Source organism: Phyllobates terribilis, unplaced genomic scaffold (assembly GCF_046119375.1).
Source record: "Phyllobates terribilis strain yellow unplaced genomic scaffold, ASM4611937v1 Scaffold_8__6_contigs__length_399053987, whole genome shotgun sequence".
Classification (NCBI taxonomy): domain Eukaryota; kingdom Metazoa; phylum Chordata; class Amphibia; order Anura; family Dendrobatidae; genus Phyllobates; species Phyllobates terribilis.
The window spans coordinates 327366168-327388458 of record NW_027362768.1 but is presented as its reverse complement, the minus strand read 5'-3'; the positions used below and the strand labels follow the sequence as shown (position 1 = coordinate 327388458).

Genomic DNA, 22291 nt, shown 5'->3' with positions numbered 1-22291 from the left:
TTTTCTGCAGACTGTTTGCAGCAGACAGCCCACAGCGAACTCGCCAAGTGTGAAGGTAGCTTTAAAATGTGGCACTGATAATTAGTATCTTGTTGGTATTTTGCATGTTCATTTTGTGTTTGTTAAAGTTTTTACAGCAAATAATATAAAATCTGGTTATTCTGGAAACTATTCTGTTTTATGTCATAAATTGGCACATGTGTAGATTTTTACTAAAAGGTATACAATCATGGGTTAAAACATACCAGAATTTGGCTTCAAATTTAAAGCCAAAGGTAATAGGAAATGAGCCATTTTCGGAGCCAAAAGAGCCGGCTCACCAAAAAATCGCATTTTACCCATCACTAGGTCCCAATACTTTTCTCCTTAAAGTGTCACGTGACGCTGGCCACCTTGCGCATGCTCAGTTAACATAAATCGTTGCACGTGCCCAAATGACGCATGAGCAGCAGCCACCGTGGACCTGCCGGCCTGGAACCTGTATAGTTGGAAGCGGCGTGGTGGAACATCTATAAGCCCCGCCCCCTCATATCCTGCATGCGTTCCCTCTCGCGTCTCTTAGTAACCGCGCCCATCCCTCTAAACCACGCCCCAAGGTCATGTGGCCAAGGCCGCGCCTACTCCCTTCCCCCACTTCCGGTGCAGTTCGGGATGTGGCGTTCGTGACGTCATTTGGACCGCGTTGGAAGCGCTGCCGGGGCTGAGCGTGACGTGGCAGAGAGACGAGTATCCGCCGGGTAACAGAGCAGAGAGCAGTACAGCGGCCGCCGAGCACCGACCATGGGCCTCACCATCTCCTCGCTCTTCTCCCGGCTGTTCGGCAAAAAGCAGATGCGAATCCTGATGGGTGAGTGCGGGGCGGGCCTGTGACAGCCGGAGAGGCAGGTGCGGGCAGCGGGCTCCCCTGTGGCACCTGTGCGCTCCTGGGTGACCCCGCCTGGCTCAGAGCTGGGCATAGGGGCAGCAGAGCAGCCGCAATGGGCAGCAGTGAGGGACTGCCCTGACAGAGATGGGGGGCACAGCGCCAGCATCAGGGGGCCTCCGCCAGGTGTATATGTGGCTTCTGTGCTGAATCTAGCTGATCCCGGGGGGAGGGTGCCCACGCCAGGCGTATGTGTGGCTGATCCCGGGGGGAGGGTGCCCACGCCAGGGGTATATGTGGCTGATCCCGGGGGGAGGGCGCCCACGCCAGGCGTATGTGTGGCTGATCCCGGGGGGAGGGCGCCCACGCCAGGCGTATGTGTGGCTGATCCCGGGGGGAGGGCGCCCACGCCAGGCGTATGTGTGGCTGATCCCGGGGGGAGGGCGCCCACACCAGGCGTATGTGTGGCTGATCCCGGGGGGAGGGTGCCCACGCCAGGGGTATATGTGGCTGATCCCGGGGGGGAGGGTGCCCACACCAGGGGTATATGTGGCTGATCCCGGGGGGGGGTGCCCACGCCAGGGGTATATGTGGCTGATCCCGGGGGGGGGTGCCCACGCCAGGGGTATATGTGGCTGATCCCGGGGGGGAGGGTGCCCACGCCAGGGGTATATGTGGCTGATCCCGGGGGGAGGGTGCCCACGCCAGGGGTATATGTGGCTGATCCCGGGGGGAGGGTGCCCACGCCTGGGGTATATGTGGCTGATCCCGGGGGGAGGGCGCCCACGCCAGGCGTATATGTGGCTGATCCCGGGGGGAGGGCGCCCACGCCAGGCGTATATGTGGCTGATCCCGGGGGGAGGGCGCCCACGCCAGGCGTATATGTGGCTGATCCCGGGGGGAGGGCGCCCACGCCAGGCGTATATGTGGCTGATCCTGGGGGGAGGGCGCCCACGCCAGGCGTATATGTGGCTGATCCCGGGGGGAGGGTGCCCACGCCAGGCGTATATGTGGCTTCTGCACTGGTCCTATCTGATCCCGGGGGGCTCCAGCAGCCGCCAACCCTTTCTATGATCCTGTCCTGTCACTGTTGTGAGGTTTAGACAAGAATTGGAATTCTGTTTACTCCCCCCCTCCTTAACCTGCAGTATTTTTTGGCAACACCCTTGGGGGGGGGGGGAAGCTTTAAAGTTTTGTTTTAACTCCATTTGTCCTGTCTGTGTCGGAAAGAATTGTGCTGTTTTAGATTATTTGTGAATCACTTTATTCCTGCATTATTAAAGGTGTTGTCCAGGACTTAAAGGGGGTTTCAGGTCCCCTCCTTCCTGGTTTTATAATTTTAAAAAAAGACACAAAACTGTTCTTTACTCACCCTCCCCAGGTCCAAGGCTGAGTATCCACTGCTTCTCCCAGTGTCTGTTACTGTATACAGCGCTGATGTCAGATCTTCCAGGATCTGATTTTGCCCCCCCCCCCCCCCCAAAAAAAAATCTGTAAGAAAACTAAAGGGGTTTTCCAAGAATAAATAAAAAGTTCCCCAGGGGTTTGAAGCTGAACTAAGTGTAGCTTGTCTTTTGGCACACACCTGGATCCAGTGCAGGCAGCTTCGTGATCAGTGCCGCACGGGAGGAGATGTCACTGTCGCACCACCAGCAGGACCGCTGCAGCCTATGATTGCCTGCAGGTGACTTGATCAGTGTGGCATCTTGAAAAACATCCGCTGCTCAGATCACCTGACCACTGCAGGCAATCACAGGCTGCAGTGGTCCTGCTGATTCGTGGTGGAACATTGACATTGCAGGTCAAGGAGCGGCCTGTGCTGGCACATGATTATCACTAGGTTCTCTTATACAGCCCTAACCTCCTGGGGAACTCTTCTTTTTTAACCCCAACAAACCCTGTAAAAGCACAATGTAATGTATCTCCAGTGGAAGTGGTAGCGCTTTTTGCCGGAGGTGTGCTTTAATGCTGCCTCGTAAAGTTACGTTGAGCGCTTGTGGTCTTTATGGGCCCCTTTTGCACTTCGCATGCCTTACATATAACAGATCTGTCACGGTGCGGTACCACCCCTCATCACCAGTGATAACACGTGGACCAGTCTAGCGTTGCATGTCCGGAGTGTGTGCGTAATCCAGACCACCATGGAGAGCAGATGCACGTCATTGGGGGGAGGAGGAGAGCTGTAGATCGGAGCTCCACAAATTGGAAGCAGAAGAAATGTAGGGGAAACAAAGTCTGCTTCATCTGTAGTTTGCATTTCTCAAATTCTTCATAGCCCCTTTAATATTTAGGTTGCTCCTCGATGCGGATAGAGTAGATATATAAACAAGTCGGGTCTGATTGACAAGAAATAGAGAACGTGCCTCCAGACCATTTTTATTTTAAAGGGGTGAAATCTTCAGCAGTCCCCCCTCTAAATCTCCGCATCTGGTCATCAGCAGAGCATTGGATGGTGCACCTATACACAGTAAGATTACTAAATGCAGCGTTGCTCCTGATGGGCGGCTCCACCGCTCCTTAGTGAGTGAGGTCCTGTGGCACCAATCAGCTCAGATTGTCACATGTCTGACACGGCCATTTGTGTAGGTGCTGTGGTCCCGTTGGCGCATCAGGGCCTTCTTCATACAATGGTTTTTCTGGCTTTGGTAAAAAAAAATAAAAATTCTTGCATCTTTTTACAAGCGTGGTTTTGTGCTTTTCTTACTCTTTAGAGAGACTTATAGGAAAAAAAACAATCAACCCTATAATATAGAAAAAACACCCAGTGCACCAAAGATGTCGGTTCACTGTTTTGGGCAGCATTTTTTTGTGAGTTGGGAAGGACATGGATATTGATGACCTACCCAGGGGATTTCAGATCGGCGTGAGTCTGACACCTCGATGATCAGCAGTTACTGGCTCTGGTGGCCACCAGAAGTACAGTGATACCACAGCTCCGCACACTGTAGTGGCCATTCTTGGGTAGTGCAGCTCTGCTCTCGTTCACTTCAATGTCAGCTGAGCTGCAGTACCCTAAAACAGCCACTATACACTGCACGGCGCTTTAGTGTTCCAGGGACTGCTGATCTGTAGGGGTGCCTGGTGTCTGATAGTGGTGACCCATCCTAAGTGTTTGCCCTGGGGATCCAAGTCCTGGACATCTTCTCTGGGCTCAGTGGTTAGCATTCATAATAGGTGGCACTAGCGAGGCGTGGGTCTGTGGCTGCAGCATGTCCCCTGGTAGCCATCTGCAGAGGATGATTTGGTGACACGGGTAGGATACGCTCAGGAAGAGCGGAGGTCGGACTCTTCTAATCCCAGGTGTCACTATAGGATCTCCCACCCCGGACTGGTCCACATCACTTCCAATCCAGGCTGCGGATTCCCGTCTGACCCCCCCTCCTTTGTCATCCAGGAATGTGATCCAGCAGACACGGGCGTGCGGTCTGCGAGTGACTGAGCCCTGGTCTGAGGTGTTTCCTTGTCGCCTCCGTTCAGCATTATGCAACTTCTTTTCCTGTTCCGGGATCCTTTGTGATGTGGAAGGAGGCCGGGCCGCTGCCACACACTTAGTGTACAGTAATGGAGGATAGCGATGACTCTTTACAGCTCTCCTAATATTTTATTTAGAAAGGTGCAAGCAGAGGCGGCACAAATATATATTCCAGCTCCTCTTTAATATTACAGATTTTTTTTTTTTTAAGCCAAGGGGGTATTGATACAGTTCACCCAGTCTAGAAAATGTATTTTTATTTTACAACTTTATGCATTTAATGCACCGATCAAAAGCTAATTCTAATCCTTAAGAAAGAGCGAAGATCTTGTTCTGCAAACCGTGACTCCGTAGCATCACTTACCATCTCGTTTTTCGTATATTTCGGCAGGTGCATTATCCTGCAAAAAGCAGACGCCTTTGGAAAGTTTTGACTAAAGTTTCCATCTGCACCTGACTGGGTTAATGTAAATCAAAATGACACAACCTTTCCTGCCAAAACTGTGCACTTGTCAAAAGTTAATGTTTCCATAGCAACGGGATTATTTTTGTCTGCTAGAAATATTCAAGGCATATGATTTATCGATACCTCCTTGTATTTGCATTATAAGCTGTCGGATATCATGTACCGGTCCTATTTATTACATTGGGATACGTGCACAATACGTGCCGGTCGTGCCTGTGTCCTGCTGTCAATGCAGTCATCTCGCCTCTCCATGCAGAAGTAAGAAGCCGGGGGGAGAACCCTTTAAGACTTTGTTCACTTGCAGCAGTTTTTTTCTCCTTTGCTGGAAAAAGACAAATGCCAAAAAAAAACATCTTTATTATTTTTTTGGCGCTCGGCCTCAATAAGGGGGGAAAAAAGTAGTAAAAATGAAGAAAGAATTGACATGTTGTTTTTTTTTCTTAAGATTTACAAGATTTGAAAGAGATTTTAGAAAGTGCATTAATTTTGCTGTTACTGTAAAAGCATTCTTTCCCCAAACTAATGCTTTTTAACTGAGAACAAGCCCCAAGACTAGATCAGTTAACGTAAAAATTCTTCAATTTATCAAACTTATTATCTTTTATTTAGGGCATATTAATATATATATTTTTTAATTATGGGATCAAGCATGTCTGATTTCAGCATGCACAATCTTTATTCCCCCCCCCCCTCCCTCTTTATTGAATAATCATGGCCGTAGTTTATCGCGGAGTCATGAGGAACGATGACGCTTTTCTTATGTTGGGGAAGATCCCATCAGATCGTTTCCTTTTCTGTGCTGTCGGACGTCAGCTAATGGCTGATCCCATCAGCTCAGGTGTGGATCAATGGCAGATTAGTAATGCTTATAGCCAGGGATGTTGTGTAATCCGTCTTTACTGAATATGCATGTTGGTTGTCTGTGGGGCGGGGGAGACGAGCGGCTCTGCAGCAGTCTGGGCGATGCTTATCTCTGGAGCGCTGACACAGAGGATGTCAGATGAGGAGCGCCGATCGATGATATGGGAAGGCATCGGGCAATGGTTAGACCTACGTTAGTTTAATAAGTATGGGGAATTTAGACCTGATGAGACTGGTGTACTTAAGAATATCCATATCTGAATGACTGGGAAAGCTCATTTAATCAGTGTATTCAGTCTCCACCTACCCTGCCTGACAGCTTGTACCGAGCAGTGTGAGATCTTATCAGGAACGAGGGACACTGAGGAATCTAGGTGACGCTGAGATTGAGTTTTAAGTTTCCAAAAAGGAGTCTACAGCCATTCTAACATGGATCATTTTTTTCGTCCCAATAAGTACACCAGCATCATCAGGTGTAAAAGATCTTTTTCATAATGAAGGCAGTTTGTGTTGTGACATTTGCTGACGGATCTTCTTTAGTGCAGCAATGCAGGGAGAACCAGAAGAGATCAGTAAATGAGCGCCTCATCCTCAGAATCGGACAGGGTCCCTGTTGATGGCCCCCCACCATTATGGACTGGTGACCTATTATAGCAATAATCTTCATATTGTAGTAAACCGGAGATTAAAACAAATTTGGAAATTGTGTCAAAGCAGTAGTGCCTGGTCGGTGCCCCATACTGCGGACTGGTTTGGCACCAGTAATCGCTGGTATTTTAGGAATGTGAAGGACGGTGTTAGATGCAGGCACTGCTGTCCTCCTTCGCCCGTCTCTGTGCCTACTACGTGTCAGGTGAACCCTCCTGCGTTGTCCGTGACGTGGTCACAGGTGGCATTGCTGCAGGTGGAGTTGTCCTGTTGACTCCATCTGATGTAGACACCGGTGATTGTGCGTTGCTGCTTTGCTTGTGTAACGGGTCTGGGAGGCGGAACCTCTGGGCTACTATACAAGGGAGCGGTCCTTGTAAGGGAGCGGGTGGCGATCAGGCAGGCAGTCACAGCAGGTGACCGGGACAGTCTCTGGGTGTACGGACAGGAGGTCACGGCAAGTGATCAGGGCAGTCTCTGGAAGAACGGGCTGGAGGTCACGGCAAGTGACCGGGGCAGTCTCTGGAAGAACAGGCTGGAGGTCACGGCAAGTGACCGGGGCAGTCTCTGGAAGAACAGGCTGGAGGTCACGGCAAGTGACCGGGGCAGTCTCTAGGTAAAGGGTAGGTACGACCAGTGATGGCTGAACCTCCAGGGAGGCTAGCAAGGCAGATGGAGGATGTGTGCTCCCAGGTGAGCAAGCGAGAGTCTCTGGAATAGCAGGTGGTCACAGCACGTGACGGCGGAGCCTCCAGGTAGGCAAGCAGGCAGGTAGTGGAGAAGCGCTCCCAGGTGAGCGGGCAAGAGTCTGGAATAGCTGGTGGTCACAGCACGTGACAGCGGAGCCTCCGGGCAGGCAAGCAGGCAGGTAGCGGAGAAGCGCTCCCAGGTGAGCGGGCAAGAGTCTGGAATAGCTGATGGTCACAGCACGTGACAGCGGAGCCTCCGGGCAGGCAAGCAGGCAGGTAGCGGAGAAGCGCTCCCAGGTGAGCGGGCAAGCTGGTCCATAGACAGACTGACCGGAGTTGTAAGGCAGACCGTCGGACCTCAGGCAAGCAGGCAGGTAGCTGATGTGCGCTCCCAGGTGAGCGGGCAAGTTGGTCCTTAGACAGACTGACCGGAGTTGTAAGGCAGACCGTCGGACCGCAGGCAGGCAGGTAACAGGAAATCAGGCAGGATTAGGACAGCAAGCTGGCAGGAATCTGGCAGGTAACTGGCAGGTAACTGGCAACGGGACCTGAGGGCTGAAGCAGAGTAGAACGGTGCAACAACATTGCTCGGGCACCTCCATTTTGGAGGAGGTGCCTTATATATGGTAAAGTCCTCCGGCCATTGGCCGGGGACTCCTTAGGACGGCGCGCGCGGCCCCTTTAAGAGGGAGGGAGGGCGCGCGCCCTAAGCACAGTGGCCGGGAAGGAGCGCGCGCTGCCAGCAGAGCGGGAGAGGGACGCCGGGCACGGAGCAGAGCGGTGAGGGGAACAGCGTCCCTGCCTAGCAGAGGGCAGGGACGCCGGCACTACAGCTTGCAGTGTGTGCTGCTCGTTGGCATCGGACTGTTAGCAGTGCCCGACCCTTGCTTGGTTAATATCCAGATGAACAAATGGGATGAAGGATCCGCCGGTGCCAACTCCAGAGACACCAGAGGATTGGGATCTACAGGGATCGCTCACCTCTAAACTAAGAGCACTGCAGTGGACAATTAATATTTGGGGGGCGTCCGTCAAAGGGTCAGATTAAAGGTCCCTTGGTTGCTCCCTTATTGCACAGCTGAGCTGTTCTGTCTCCAGGAGAAACTCCATTAACCTCCTCAACAAAGTCCCAGTGACGTCCCACCCCAAACCCATTCATGGGCCGATCACACACTGAGGAGGTGTGATCTCCCCATAGACTCCTCTGAGAGTGCCCTCCACTAAAAGACCACCTAGTCAGTGTGACCAGGATTTGTGCCTGCCATATGTTTGCTGCTCCCCTTAGAATTCACTTTTTTTATTCTTAATCCACCAGAGATAAGGGTTTGCTAATAATATTCATGGTCTTTACTAAGGGGGTGTGGTCAAGAGATTATATTGGGGCAGTTCTACATTATATTACCCCTTGAGCACCGCCCTGTTATAAAGAACATACAGAGTAGCACTAAATAAAAAGGCCCATATAACTGAAAAAATATATACAACATATGTTATAATTTGCTAAAACTGAATACTCGGGAGCAGCAGGGAAATATTAGGCTATGTTCACATATGTTTTTTTTGTCAATTTTCTGCAGCAAAACCTGATCTTCAAGGGCATTTTATTCAGGATTTTTCATTTTGGTGCGTTTTTTTTTTCACTTTGTCTCTTTTTATGCATGTACATAAAGTTCTGTGAAAAAAAGAACCTTATTTTAACATCAAAAATGCTAAAAAAAAAAAAAATGCTAAAAAAAAAAAAAAAAAAGCTGATACAAATTTTGATGCTCTTTTTTTCACCACCCATTACTTTATGGGTGAAAAAATGCTGAAAAAGTGACATGCTCTATTTTCCAAAAAACATGCAAGGCACAAAGTCTTGATTAAAAAAAAAACCCATGATGGGTGAACAGAGAATTCTGGTTTCTCATAGACTTTGCGTTCATGACACAACATGTATCCCATGAGAGAGGTGTTCACTTTCTGATTGGTGCAGGTCCAACTTCTGGAACCCCTATCAAGATTGGGACTCATAATGATACACCTCTCCATTCATTTCTTATGGGACCGCCAGAGATTTCCGAAAACAGCGCCCAGTAGTCCTCGCCCCTTAGGCTATGTTCACACATCTTGGTTTTTGATGCATTTTTTTATGCAAATTTGCAGCTGCTTTTTATAGAACCAGCAAAGTCTTGAGATTCCAGAAATCTCATGGACACATCTTGTTTTTATATCGGGATTTTGTGCTCTGCATGTTTTTTTGCAAAATAGAGCATGTCACTTCTTTCACCGTTTTTTCGTGTGAACATGGCTATCAGGTTTTGCTGTGTTTTTAGGTATAAGCAAGCACAGCTGTATGTGAAACACATTTATTTTTGTGATTTTTAACATCTTGTCTTGGTCACTCAGATGATAGTTTGTATTAGGAGAGTTTAATTAAATTAGTGATGTGTACATTGTAAACATTGGCTGAGCTAGGTGTGAGATGTAACAATACCTGTGGCACAAGGAGGTGTGAAATTGAGCAATGCCTGTTCAACTGAATGGCAGACCATAGTGTGAAAGTAAATAGTGTCCTACAAACTCAATGCACTGCCAGTGTCTTAGATAAACTATTCCTGAACTACTCACCTCCCCCCACTGTTACATTTATAATTCTGGTTAATATGGTTTCATATGTCTTGCATTGGTGACCTGTGTTCATGCTTCTGTGGCTGAAGCAAAGCTGAACTGTGGGATTCTGAAAAACGCACCAAAACCTGTGTTTTTGATGCAGCTTCTTTCCTGCCAAGAGATCAGGTTTTGCTGCAGTAAAAAAAACAAACAAAAAAACGCAATGTGTGAACATAGCCTTACTGTTGGGATCCTGATGACACATTGCTCTTTTTTGTGTGTCTTTTGACTGCACATGTCATTCTTGGCGCTGGTCCCGGTAGAATGGATTGTTTGCTCTGGTAACTGGAGATGAGACCTTATGCCATTGACATTTACATTGATTTGTTGTGTATTTACTCCAGCAACTAAGGGCATCTAATCCTCCCTCCTGAGCCACCACATTGGTTATAATTGCCAAGTGTTTTTTTTTTTTCCCATTATCCCATCTGCTGTAATAGATACGGAACAAACATAATGACGGTGTCCACCTGTAATTGAACTATCCTAGGAAGATATTGCCATTTTAAGGGGGACTTGTCATTTTTCCCCCTGGTGTATATTCCGATGTTCTCCTAAATCCAACTTTATTTTTCTCTTGTTCCTGCGCTTCTCTGTTCCTGAGATATGAACACTTCTTCCCTGTATGTAAATTTGTCATTGTTCACAAAGGGGGTGTGGACTTCTGGGAACACCCACAGAGAAGAGCTTAGGGCCACACCCCCTTAGGGAACAAGACTAGATTTACATACAGGGAAGAGGAGGCCATATCTCCGGAACGGAGAGGAGCAGAAACAAAAGAGAAACATCACTGGATTCAGGAGAACAGCGGCATTTAACCTGGTAAAAAAATTATTCTGGACACAACGTTATTTTACCAGTAATTACAACGTAAACGTGCTTATCAAAACCGATAAATATTGGCTATATAAAGTCAATGTATTGGTGAAACAATTACCTGTGTAGATGCTACAGGGGGTTTAATATCCTGCATTTATAAACATTACAATCTAAGTGAAAGCTAAATGGCCAATAGAGGATTTCTGATCATCAGTGGAATGAGATCCTGGTGTCGTATCCCAAGCTGTGGGTTGTTTCAGTATCATAAAGGGGTAAAATTGCAATTTTCTTGTAATAACAAGCAACTTTAATCTTCTTGAAAACAAGGTGGATTTTTAATAACGGAGGGATTCATTTTCTAGTGTACGCCTCGTTGCTTGGGTTACCGGCCACCTTGCAGTCACATCTAGGTAAACGTCAGGGCTAAGGGGTGCACAAGTTGGGTCTGTTTGGTCCGCACCGGCCAGATCGTCGGATGCCACCCTCCTGCGCTGCTCCCATGTTGCAGAGGCGCAGCCTGGGGGAGCGCACCGTTCGGTCCAGCAGTGCAATCATGTGTCCGGCCAGAAAAAATACATATTTATGGCGACTCAGACATGGAGCATGGGCATCCTGCTCCTTAAAATGCAGTCTCTGCTCCCCATTGGTGGCAATAGGGAACGTCCTTACCGCAGCCTGAACCTGTCCTGCTGGTTCTGTGGCTGTTCCTCTGCTCCGGCCTCTGCGCCTCCTGCTCTGCTTCACACTTATCTGCTTGGTAGTGTGTCTTCACACTGTAACTATACTTTTATAGCAGGAGGAGGTTTACGTCTGATCTATTATATTAATGTATGCGTTCTTCTTTTTAGTTGGTCTTGATGCTGCCGGTAAAACGACAATCCTGTACAAGCTGAAGTTAGGAGAGATCGTCACAACCATCCCCACCATTGGTGAGTACATTTCCAGAGCTGAAATCTCAGCGTTCCTCTCTGGCATTGTGTAATAGCATAGTCTCGCTGCATTATAGCTTGGTTGATATGTTTCTAATAATTAGCAGAATTTTGAATGCAGCTCTGAACTCTATTATAGGCGGTAATGTAAAACCAGCAGTAAAGTAATGTATTGTTATTTATAATGGAATTCAGAGCTGAATTCAAAACTCTGCTGGTACAGCAATTCATTAGGCTATGTGCCCACGATGCAGAAATGAAGCAGAAAATTTCTGCAGCATTTCTGCATCTCCCTGGCAGAAAAAAACGCATGCAGATTGTGCATGCGTTTTTCCTGCAGAATACATGCGGATCCACATGCGGGTTCACATGCGTTTCCGCATGCAGATTGACAAGCACTTTCCAGGCGATAGCATCACTTGGAAAGTGCTTGACAACTAGGTCACACTGTATAAATCCATGCAAACAGCATGGATTTATACAGTGTGAACCGTAAAAATAAAACAAATAAAGCTATACTCACCCCCGATGCCCGGCGTGGCTGCAGCGCTGCTTCCTGGCTGGTTCCCGGCTGCCGGCATATCGCGAGACAGAGCGGTGAAGGGCCTGCGGTCACATGACTGTGACGTCACCGAAGGTCCTTCAGCGCTGCTGGCATTCAGAGAGAAGACGCCGGACAGGTGAGTATAAACTTTATTTGTTATTTTATTCTTTTTTTACAGGTACAATGGTACCCAGGTCTGGATGAGAGTCTCCTCTCCTCCAGAACTGGGTACCATCCGCACATAGAGACGCATAGAAGCCGCTTGTACAAATGTACAGTCGCGGTTTCTATGCGTCTCAATGCAAGTCAATGGCGGGAGTTCCGCTGCGCTTCCGCAAAATTAAATGACATGCTGCGGATTTTTGTACGTAGCATAAACGCTGCGGAAAAATCCGCAGCATGTGCATAGAACTTGCGGAATCCCATTGGGGACCATGGGGTGCGGATATACTTGCGTTTTTCAAGCGTTTACGCTGCGGAAATTCCGCAGCATATACGCTTGAAAAATGCTACGTGGGCACCCAGCCTAAGGATATTCTACAATCCAAATGTTTCGCCTGTCCACATACTTGGTGCCCCTCCATTCGAAGTCTGTGGGACTTTTGGAGATGCCGAAGCGCTTCGCTGGTCTCCTTGACTTTGAATGGATGGAAACTGAAATTATGGATGGGTAATACGTTCTGATTGCAGGAACTTGTGTATATATGCAGTATATTTTGCAGGTTATTCATGCTACCTGTGTGACAGCTGCTCCAAATGATGAGCACAGACCCACATTGGGGTCCAAGTAGTGCGACCCCCAGCAATTTCTCTTATCTAGTAGTTAGGTGAGAAGTAATTCTAAAAAAAAAATGCCATTATTTCATGTCATTATATGAACATTGAGATTTTGGCTACCAAATTTTTTTTTCTCCTGGTCTGTTTTCTCATACTTAAAAATAATAAAAACAAATTGTCCGAAGGTTCCCCAAGCGTATCTTATCCTGCCGACCTTGTGCTACCATTTTTTTTCCCATCCATTCAATTGAATGGGAGAGCTCTGTCCTCAAAACATGAGTAGGGCAAGCGAATAGCCCCATATAGCGCGTCCACGTTCTTTATTTCCATCCAGATGCAGCATATACGGTAATGGTGGCCTTGAAGAAATGCAGATGTCTTGAGCCGTTTTCACTCATCCTTGTCTTGCGTTATGAGTACGAAGTGCGATGCAAGGACCGGCCATGGGTCTACTGGCCCGAGATCAGCAACCTTAAAGCATATCTGACGATGCTGTCGAGATCTGGTCAGGAGACCGGTGGCCGCTCTGTACAGCACACTTCGTAATTGCACCTTGAAACAAATAATTTGCATTTAATCAATAAGAGGTAGGAGATTAATTGCAGAAAAGTGCGGCTACACAAGCGCCAATAATTTCCATATTGGAGCTGTAACGAGCCCCACGGGTGTTTCTCTTGCACCTTTTTTTTTTTTGTGGCCCAGAAACATTGTACGGGGGGTGATGTGATAATTTGGAATGAGTTACAGGCTCGGCTTTTTATGCTTTTAACTCATTATACATTTGTTTTTTAAAGGTTTTAATGTGGAAACTGTAGAATACAAAAACATCTGTTTCACCGTGTGGGATGTCGGCGGCCAGGACAAAATCCGACCCCTCTGGAGGCATTATTTCCAGAACACACAGGTGAGGGCACGCTCGGTAGTGAGCACACTGGCCTCATGGCTTCGTAATTTACAAAACATTTAATGGGGTAATCTGGACCAAAAAAACCCACAGGGGCTTTGAGCTATAAAAATATCAATCTCAGTGATACCTACCTGGGTTCAGTGCAGGCAGCTCTGTGATCTCTGCTGACACAGGAAGACAAGACATCGTTGTGCCACCTGCCAATCACAAGCTGCAGCAGTCCTGCTGCTAGTGGAGCGGTGACATCTCTACTTTCTGTGCAACGCTGATCACAGAGCGGCCTCTGCTGTATCCAGGTGGCTGAGCTTCACAGGCACCGTGTGGTGTGAATCTCCAGGTCGCACTAGCCATGCATGTACAGCCAGCTCCCACTTCCTGGCAGACCTGGCGTTTCACCCAGTGTGAGGGAACATTTATTAGGACGTGATGCGGAGCTGCAATCTGCTCCTGTGTAACACATTGTAGATGTGGGCCGTACGTAATGCACTCGGGGGGCCGCACATCATGTGGATTCTTGGCTGAAGATGCATGACACATTGATGTCCTCTGCACTGACATGTCACCATAGAGTTGCAACTGGCGGTGATGAGGATTATAATAGTTTTGTTTTGTTTTTTTTTTGGGTGTGTTTTCAGTTACATGGCACTCATTGTTTTTGTTCTGTTTTCTAGGGCCTCATTTTTGTTGTAGACAGTAATGACAGAGAGCGAATCCAGGAAGCCGCGGAGGAGTTACAGAAGATGGTAAGAGCCTAAGAAGACGAGGTTCAAAAAAATTCTTCCACTTTAATCTAATTTTCTTTGTGATTTCCTCGGTTCCTCCATGCAGTATAATGGGCACCACGTGGCCCTCCATGCAGTATAATGGGCACCACGTGGCCCTCCATGCAGTATAATGGGCACCACGTGGCCCTCCATGCAGTATAATGGGCACCACGTGGCGAGTGGGTCCCCCCTACTTGCTCAGAGCCTTGGCACTTGCCCGGGTGCTGGCGCCGGCCCGGTGCCCACCTGTAGGGGCCAATGAGCAAACAAGTTTGCAGGTAACACCTTAGTGTAACCACAAAGTCATGCACTGATTGGTGGCCGCAGGTGGGTGTGTCTCATCCACACACTGCTGCATTGTGGGCTTCTGGCTTTAAAGAGCTTTGTCCACCTTTTGGGACCTGTTACAGGGGGAATCGACTAGTAAAATATCCCCTGTCGCTACTTTAACCACTTAGGGGCACGTTTTCTTAAATATTAGTTTCGCTTTTATTTTTTTTATATACCAAAGATTGTAAAAAAAAAAAAAAAAAAAAAAAAATCACCATCACAAACTCTATCCGGCAGCAACCCAAAACGTGTCAAAGTTGTGCAGGAAAACATCTTATTGACAAGAATGTTACCGCCTAGCGGTCAGATCAGTCATACATTTCCAGGAGGAACAACAGAGGAATAGCACAACAGTTCTAAGAGAAGAAGGTTCATAATTATATCAGCCCATTTTAGTAACTAGTTGCATGACTTAAGCGCTGACTTCTTGCAGCAGATGGCATTGTTGATGGCTGGTACAAGATATTCTGCTGCTGCATTGTGGGCGTCTTTTAGGGCGATCCTGTACAGCCAGAATTATATCCTCTGTGTCGCAGCAGATAAATGCAGACTTGTAGTTGTATGTACTCTCTATACGGTCACCTAACAGATGGCTGCTCTTGTTTTCAGCTCCAAGAAGATGAGCTGAGGGATGCCGTGCTGCTGGTGTTTGCCAACAAACAAGATTTGCCCAACGCTATGGCCATTAGCGAGATGACCGATAAGCTGACGCTTCAGACTCTACGCAACAGGACTGTGAGTACATCCTCCTCACCATCATCGTCAGTCTTCTGTATGGTGTCCTTTTATCTTAGTCCTCTAAGGATTTGTTCGGGGGTGGGGGATGCCTATCCAAAGGATACGGGTTATATGTATGGTTGCTGATGGTCCTTCTGCTGGAGCCGCCACAATCCTGAGAACACGAGTTCCCCAATCTGTGTGGATGTAGTGGTACTGAGCATGTGTGTCCTTTGGAGCAGTGGTCACACATGCTCGCTGCTGTTCTAGTTACACATCGGACTTTAGATCCCCATGTTTGGGATCAGCGGGAATCTCTGCGATCTTACATTTATCATCTATCCTTTTACGTAGACAATGTGTTTGTTGGACAATGTGACATATTATAAAATATAATGTGTGTGTGTGTGTATATATATAATTTTTCTTTTTTTCTTTTTTAAGGGCGCAGTCACCCATGTTATAAAAAGTGTATAGTGGTCTACTGACACTATCCATAACCCATAGATTTGCATATTTAACCCCTTCATGATCAGCCCGCTCCCCCCCCCCCCCCCCATGTTTTTAAAACCATAAAATTCCAAGTATAATAAAATGCAATTCTGCCTTTAGTTCCTTGGGTTTTATTTTTAGCTTCATTGTTTTAGCACAATGTTTTTTTTTTTAATTGATAAAATATTTAGAGCTTTTGGGGAAAAACGAACCTTTTTTTTCTTTTTTTTTTAAATCATTGATGGAGCTGTGTAAGTGTGTTTTTGTTTTTTTTTTTTTGTGGCAGGCTGTAGGGTTTTTTTAACGGTATATTTAGGGTGACATGTTTTGATCTGATCACTTTTTAACACCTAAATTAATTCTATATTTTAATATATTGGACTTTTATGGACGTGGTGATACCAAATATGACTTTGTTGATCCAGGGAACTAGTCTCATTGCCATATCTGGAGTCGGAAGGAATTTTTCCTCTAATATGGGGCTATTGGCTTCTTCCTTATGGGGGTTTCACCTTCCTCTGGATCAACATCTTAAACTACAGGTTGAACTCAATGGACTTAAAGGGGTATTCCCATCTCCAAGATCCTATTTCAATATGCAGTAGGTGTAGTAATAATATTAGGAAATACCTCCAATTATAAATGTAGTATAGTTTATCTGATTCACTATGTCTTTCATCATGTGCAAGCATTGCAGGACCTTAGGTATCCATGGTTATGATCACTAGCAACTATCTGTCACTGTGGTCGTAACCATGGATACCTAAGGTTCTGCAATGCCTGCTCATGAGAAAAGGGACATTTCTAACTGAACTATACATTTCTAACTGAAGGTAATTGCTAATAATTATTTATTAATTATTATTCCTACTATATATTGGGATCGGATCTTGGGAGATGGGAATACCCCTTTAATTCTTTCATTTGGATCCGGTTCTTGAGCCTGCTCCATGCACCTGATGTAGGACATATGTCGAGAAGGGTTTAAAAATACATCTATATTTGATATTGAATACTTCTAAGAAGTTTGCGACTTATTCTCTCTTGTCTTTTAGTGGTACGTGCAAGCAACATGCGCAACTCAGGGGACTGGTCTGTACGAAGGACTGGACTGGCTATCAAACGAGCTCTCCAAGCGCTAAGAAGGATCGGCGTTCAGCAGAGGACACAATGAATTAGAAGTGGTCTAGGCGCGTAACATCCAAACTAGTTCTAAAATGGTATAAAGAAATGGAATGGGGGGCGGCAAACACTCTAAAAAGTTTCCAGATTGTTTTTGTTGCCGGTTACTTTTACCGGGTCGTCATATTGCCTTCAGAGCAACGTGGCTAGATATAAAGCAGAAAATAATAAATTCTCCCTTATGTGAAAGTGTTTTTCTGGTTTTACTTCTCCTTTACATGTCTGGAAATAATTCTTGTGATGCTATAGATTTGACTGCTTCCCCTCCTTCTCCCCTTGTAATGCCCCGCGCTCTCTCTCCCTCCTTTCTCTCAAGATGAACACAATGTCATTTCTGAGTCGGTCGCAGCTCTCCTATGTAAAGTCGGGCTGTTTTAATTATTGCACACTTTGCAGAATTCTTGCTTTACTGATGTTTTTTTTCCTTTTTGAAGTGTCCCCCTCCCTCCATCTTCTCCTTCCTTGTGTCATTCCTTAAGACTTTCTGCTGAATTAAAACATAGCATTCCATATCTATTTATTTTTCATCCATGCCAAAAAATATTTTTTTTGCTAAAAACCTTTATGGAAACACTATTTGAATCGACACCAATTCTCATTTATTTTAACCATGTGTTGGCCAAGACTAAACTATATTTTGCTTATGCAATGAGGATTGGTGATAAAGGCCTTTGCTGCAGTTTGCAATAATGCCTTTTTTTTTTTTTTTTTTCTGAGACCACCCGCAGCAGAAGGAGCCCCCCGGCTTGTTTTATTTCTCAGCAGATTGTCTCAATTTAGGGTATATTTTTTTTTTCTTTGTTGCTTTCAGCTTGACAGTTTTTTTTTTTTGCCCATTGTATCATAGTTCTGCTGATGTTTTATGGTTTATTGGTGAACATATCTTCATGATGCAAGATTACTATTTTTTGTTTTGTTTTTTTTGAATTCCTCTGAACAATTGACGTTTTCTTCATACCCCACTAAAAATTATTCCTAATAAAATAACAAAAAAGTTTCTTTTGTAGTGTTTTTTTTTATTTTTTATTTTTTTAATGAATCTGAAAAATCATTGCTATGCTAAAAAAAAAAAATTCCTCTCTACTTTTGATGAGTCTGCAATGCCCAGATAGATGGCGGGTCTCTCATATAGACCTTATAGACACCTAGGAAACGCTTGTAAAACCTTCTGCCATGCAAAGCAATGTTAATTCGGATGTGCTGTGCACATGATACGCTAATTAGCGCACCAAATTCTCATTGCGTTGCAAAACGCAGCATGACCATTTCTACCACGATTGCGCTGCAAATTTGCGGCCATTGAGGAACATTGAAACGCAGCAAACCCGCAGGTATATGTGGATTTGCTGCGTTTCAATTAAATTCAATGGCTGCGAATTTGCAGCGTAATCGCGGTGTGTGTGGTACCCAGGATGAAGAGGAGACTACAACTCCTCTTCATCCCGGCTACCACGCGCTGGAAAAAAGAAAAAGTTAAAAATAAAAAAAACCTGTATACTCACCTCTCCGGTCTCCTCCTGGCGGTGTCCTCTCTCCTCGGCGTCCCGCGGTGTTCTTGCAGGACCTGCGGTGACGTCATTTAATCAGCTGATGGTCAGGCGACTGCTGTCAGTGGTCAGGTGATGGTCGCGTGACCCTCAGCTGACTAAATGACATCACCGCAGGTCCTGCAAGTACACCGTGGGACGCCGAGGAGAGAGGATCGCAGGATCGCCGCCAGGAGGAGACTGGAGGAGACCGGAGAGGTGAGTATACAGGTTTTTTTTTTCTTCATTTTTTAACTTTTTAATTTTTTTTTTATACTATAGATACAGCATTTAAAGCATTAAGTTGGTCACACAATATAAATCCATGCCAGTTGCATGGATTTATATTGTGTGACCAACTTGTCAAGCACTTTCCAAGTGATGCTAAAATCACTTGTAAAAGTGCTTGAAAAAATGCGTTTTTTCTGCCAGAGAGAAGCGTTTTTACATGCATGTAAATCTGCATGCGTTTTTTCTGCCAGAGGCAAAAACGCTCTGCATCAAATCTGCTACGTGGGCACATAGCCTTAGGGTGGCCAAACAGTTCAGTGCATCCCTCCTGCACTACTACGAAGAGAAATCACAATTTTTTTTTTTCTACACCAAAAACGTCTTGTGGAGCAAAAGAGAACGCTAACGCATTAATTAATTATGTCAGAAGGTCAAGTTCTGTCACCATAGTCCATATTAATTTGAGCCCTTGCGTCCTACCGGATCTGACGCTCATGAGTGTCCAACCATCTCAGGGCATCTTTGGGAGACTCGAAGAACGTAGTTGAACCCAGAGCCGCCACTTTCTATTTAGCGGGATAAATTACAGAATATTTTATTCCCAGCGCCTTCATACTCCCATTAATGTCCAGGAACATAGATCCTTTGCGTTGGAATTCCACAGAGAAATCCAGAAAGACTGGGATCTTTTGCCCACCAAGATTAACGTCTTGCTTCTCCTGTGCCGCCTTTAGTATAATATCCCGGTCTTTATAGTAGAGGATTTTAATCAGAATGGGTTGAGGGGGGTCTGTCCACCGCGAACAAGCAAATGAGGACCTCTTTGCCAAAGGTATCTAGTAATCATTTTTCAAAAAAACTGTCGGGGATCCCACCCGTCCATCCTTTTCGGCACTAGCATATTATGTCTCCAAATCGTCTACCTTAGCAAGCAGCGCCGCCACAGCTTGCGTATGGTTCTGAACGTCTATGGAGACTGGGAGAGCATCCTCCAGCTCACTGACTCTACCCTCGTCTATGAATTATGGAGATAGTTTCCTGGAAGTAGCCCACCTGGCTTGCCAGCGTAGTAAGTGTGGTATTAAATTTATTGACCACAGTAAGAACATCCATCTATGATTCCCTAGGGAAATACTATCAGGAGCACACATGTAGATGCATCCATTTCAGAAGATCCGGCCTCTTCCTCCTCCTCCTGTGCCATGGCAAAGTATCTGGATCCTGTTGGGGCCCCTGCAGCTTTGCTCCAGGTTTCTGGTTCATGGGGGTTGCAGTACTCTGAGTGTATTGCGGTAGCATGGCTGCTCATCTTCCCTAGCTTCTTACTGCGAGTCATGGCCCCTGCTCAGCCCACACATCAGGGAATTCAGCGGGTCTGCCGACGCCACCTCTTTGGCAGGCCCGCGCGGGTCTGCCGACGCCACCTCTTTGGCAGGCCCGCGCGGGTCTGCCGACGCCACCTCTTTGGCAGGCCCGCGCGGGTCTGCCGACGCCACCTCTTTGGCAGGCCCGCGCGGGTCTGCCGACGCCACCTCTTTGGCAGGCCCGCGCGGGTCTGCCGACGCCACCTCTTTGGCAGGCCCGCGCGTACACTTGCACCAGCTGCAGGGATGGATAGTCAGCGGCGCTAAGACGCGGAGTGCCCGCTCTATCCTCCTGGTCTCAGACGAGGGGATCAGATACTCTGCCGCGACCGGATAGCAGACACTGAAGCGTCCAGATCTGATAGACATGGTGCTGAAGGTGAGTGTATGAAGCAGCTGTGCCCCCTCTAGGGTGCCTCTCCTTCCACTGTGACAAGGCAGCAAGATGGCAGCCAATACGGTTTTGCTGCACGCGGTGGAAGTATCCCTTAGACCGCACTGGATCATTGTGATCCTGCTCCTGTCGTTGCAAATACCAGTAATCCACAAATGTGTGCATGAAAAAAAAAAAAAATCACTGTGGTCACAACCTAAAAGAGTTTCTCTCGCTTATGACATACCCCTACAACATGCATTCGGGGAGGGGGATCAGACCCCTGCGGCTGCCACTGATCCTCAGAACGAATAATCATCTGCAGTTAGAAGAACACCAAAGTTGTGATTTTTCTACACCCTGAGAGATCCTCCTCTGTTTGGGGAGACCATGGTCATTTAATGGTGCCTTATGTTCTTCTTAGCATTTGGTCAAAACTCAAGGTGAGGGAAAACAAGAAAAACCGCATGAACTGTACCTGGCGTGCCATCCATATCATAAACCCAATCATTCAGACCCTTCATTTCCCACCTCAGCCATGTGCACACGAGTCCTCCAGATGTCAGACCAGGCAGTTATTTTCCTAAAGTATCTTCACCATCACTCTTAACTGGCCCTGCCGTGAAGCACAGAGACCTAGTCTGAACAGTCATCCTGTGCTGACAGAGTCCCTTAAAAGTATAGAGAGCGGGCAGCTGTCCTTAGAGGGCTTCCCCATGATTGATGTTTCCTGATTCACAAGATTGGTGATGGCTGGACCCCCAATTGGCTTTTTCCATCAGTTCCATAGACTTTGAATGATGTAGTACCGTGTATGCCGGACCACTACCCTGTGTGCACCGCTTCTACCCATATTCATAGACATTCGGCAATCGATATTGATGACTTATCAGTTTACAAGATGGTCGTCCTAAATATGCAAAAAAATGGGAGCCAGAAACCAAATCTGCATCTACTTACAGCAAACATGAGACCTATCTCCAGCCATTCCTCTGAGCCAGTATACCCTTACCTACTGCCATCACAACTGGAGGGTTTGTTGATTTTTAGAATCCCAATTCTTTCACATTGACTATAAAGGTCCATTTACACTGCACTATTAGGCCATGTTCAGTATTTGGTCAGTTTTTTTACCTCAGTATTTGTTAAGACAAAACCAGGAGTGGGTGATAAATACAGAAGTGGTGACGTGTTTCTATTATACTTTTCCTCTGATTGTTCCACTCCTGGTTTTGACTTACAAATACTGAGGTAAAAAAAAATCACTAAATCCTCAAAACGTGCACGTGGTCTTATTGTGTAGTCTAAACAAGCTGCCGATCACCTGTCGTTCGTAGAGTGAAATGATCTTTTGTGCTACAGAAAAGATCATTCTTCTCGGCGGCACATTGTCCTGTGTAACCAGGCTATTAAATGGCTGGCTACTGAACCCATTCTACGTCCGGGTGGCAAGCATTTTCATTGGTTTATTTCCGGCACCATTTTTTTTTAAGACATTGTGTCTGTAAATTCGCATACACAGTGTCTTCAATAAAATGGCGCCGCAGTGCGGTATGTGCATGCGCTGACTCCGGCACCACACTGCGCAGGCGCTGCCAATCCCAACTTTGGACAGAAGGATGCGTCCAGCGTTATACATAAGATTTTTTTCAGGATACCTTTCTGTAGAAGGAAGACCCATAGAGA

General features: G+C 46.6%; 1 protein-coding gene across 1 annotated transcript; it reads left to right on the top strand.

The window, feature by feature from the left end:
* Nucleotides 1–609: 609 nt before the first annotated feature.
* Nucleotides 610–17832, top strand: ARF4 (ARF GTPase 4). The gene is made up of 6 exons (XM_073644617.1): nucleotides 610–847; nucleotides 11318–11398; nucleotides 13514–13623; nucleotides 14298–14369; nucleotides 15330–15455; nucleotides 16985–17832. Exons 1-6 carry the CDS (start codon nucleotides 781–783, stop codon nucleotides 17069–17071), a joined length of 543 nt encoding a protein of 180 aa, XP_073500718.1. The 5' UTR covers nucleotides 610–780; the 3' UTR covers nucleotides 17072–17832.
* Nucleotides 17833–22291: the final 4459 nt, after the last annotated feature.

Excerpts from the sequence above, each read along its gene's own strand:
- ARF4 (XM_073644617.1), top strand. The coding sequence starts at position 781 with ATGGGCCTCACCATCTCCTCGCTCTTCTCCCGGCTGTTCGGCAAAAAG. Across the intron at positions 13,624-14,297 it reads ATTATTTCCAGAACACACAG|GGCCTCATTTTTGTTGTAGA; the intron begins GTGAGGGCACGC and ends TCTGTTTTCTAG. Across the intron at positions 15,456-16,984 it reads AGACTCTACGCAACAGGACT|TGGTACGTGCAAGCAACATG; the intron begins GTGAGTACATCC and ends CTTGTCTTTTAG.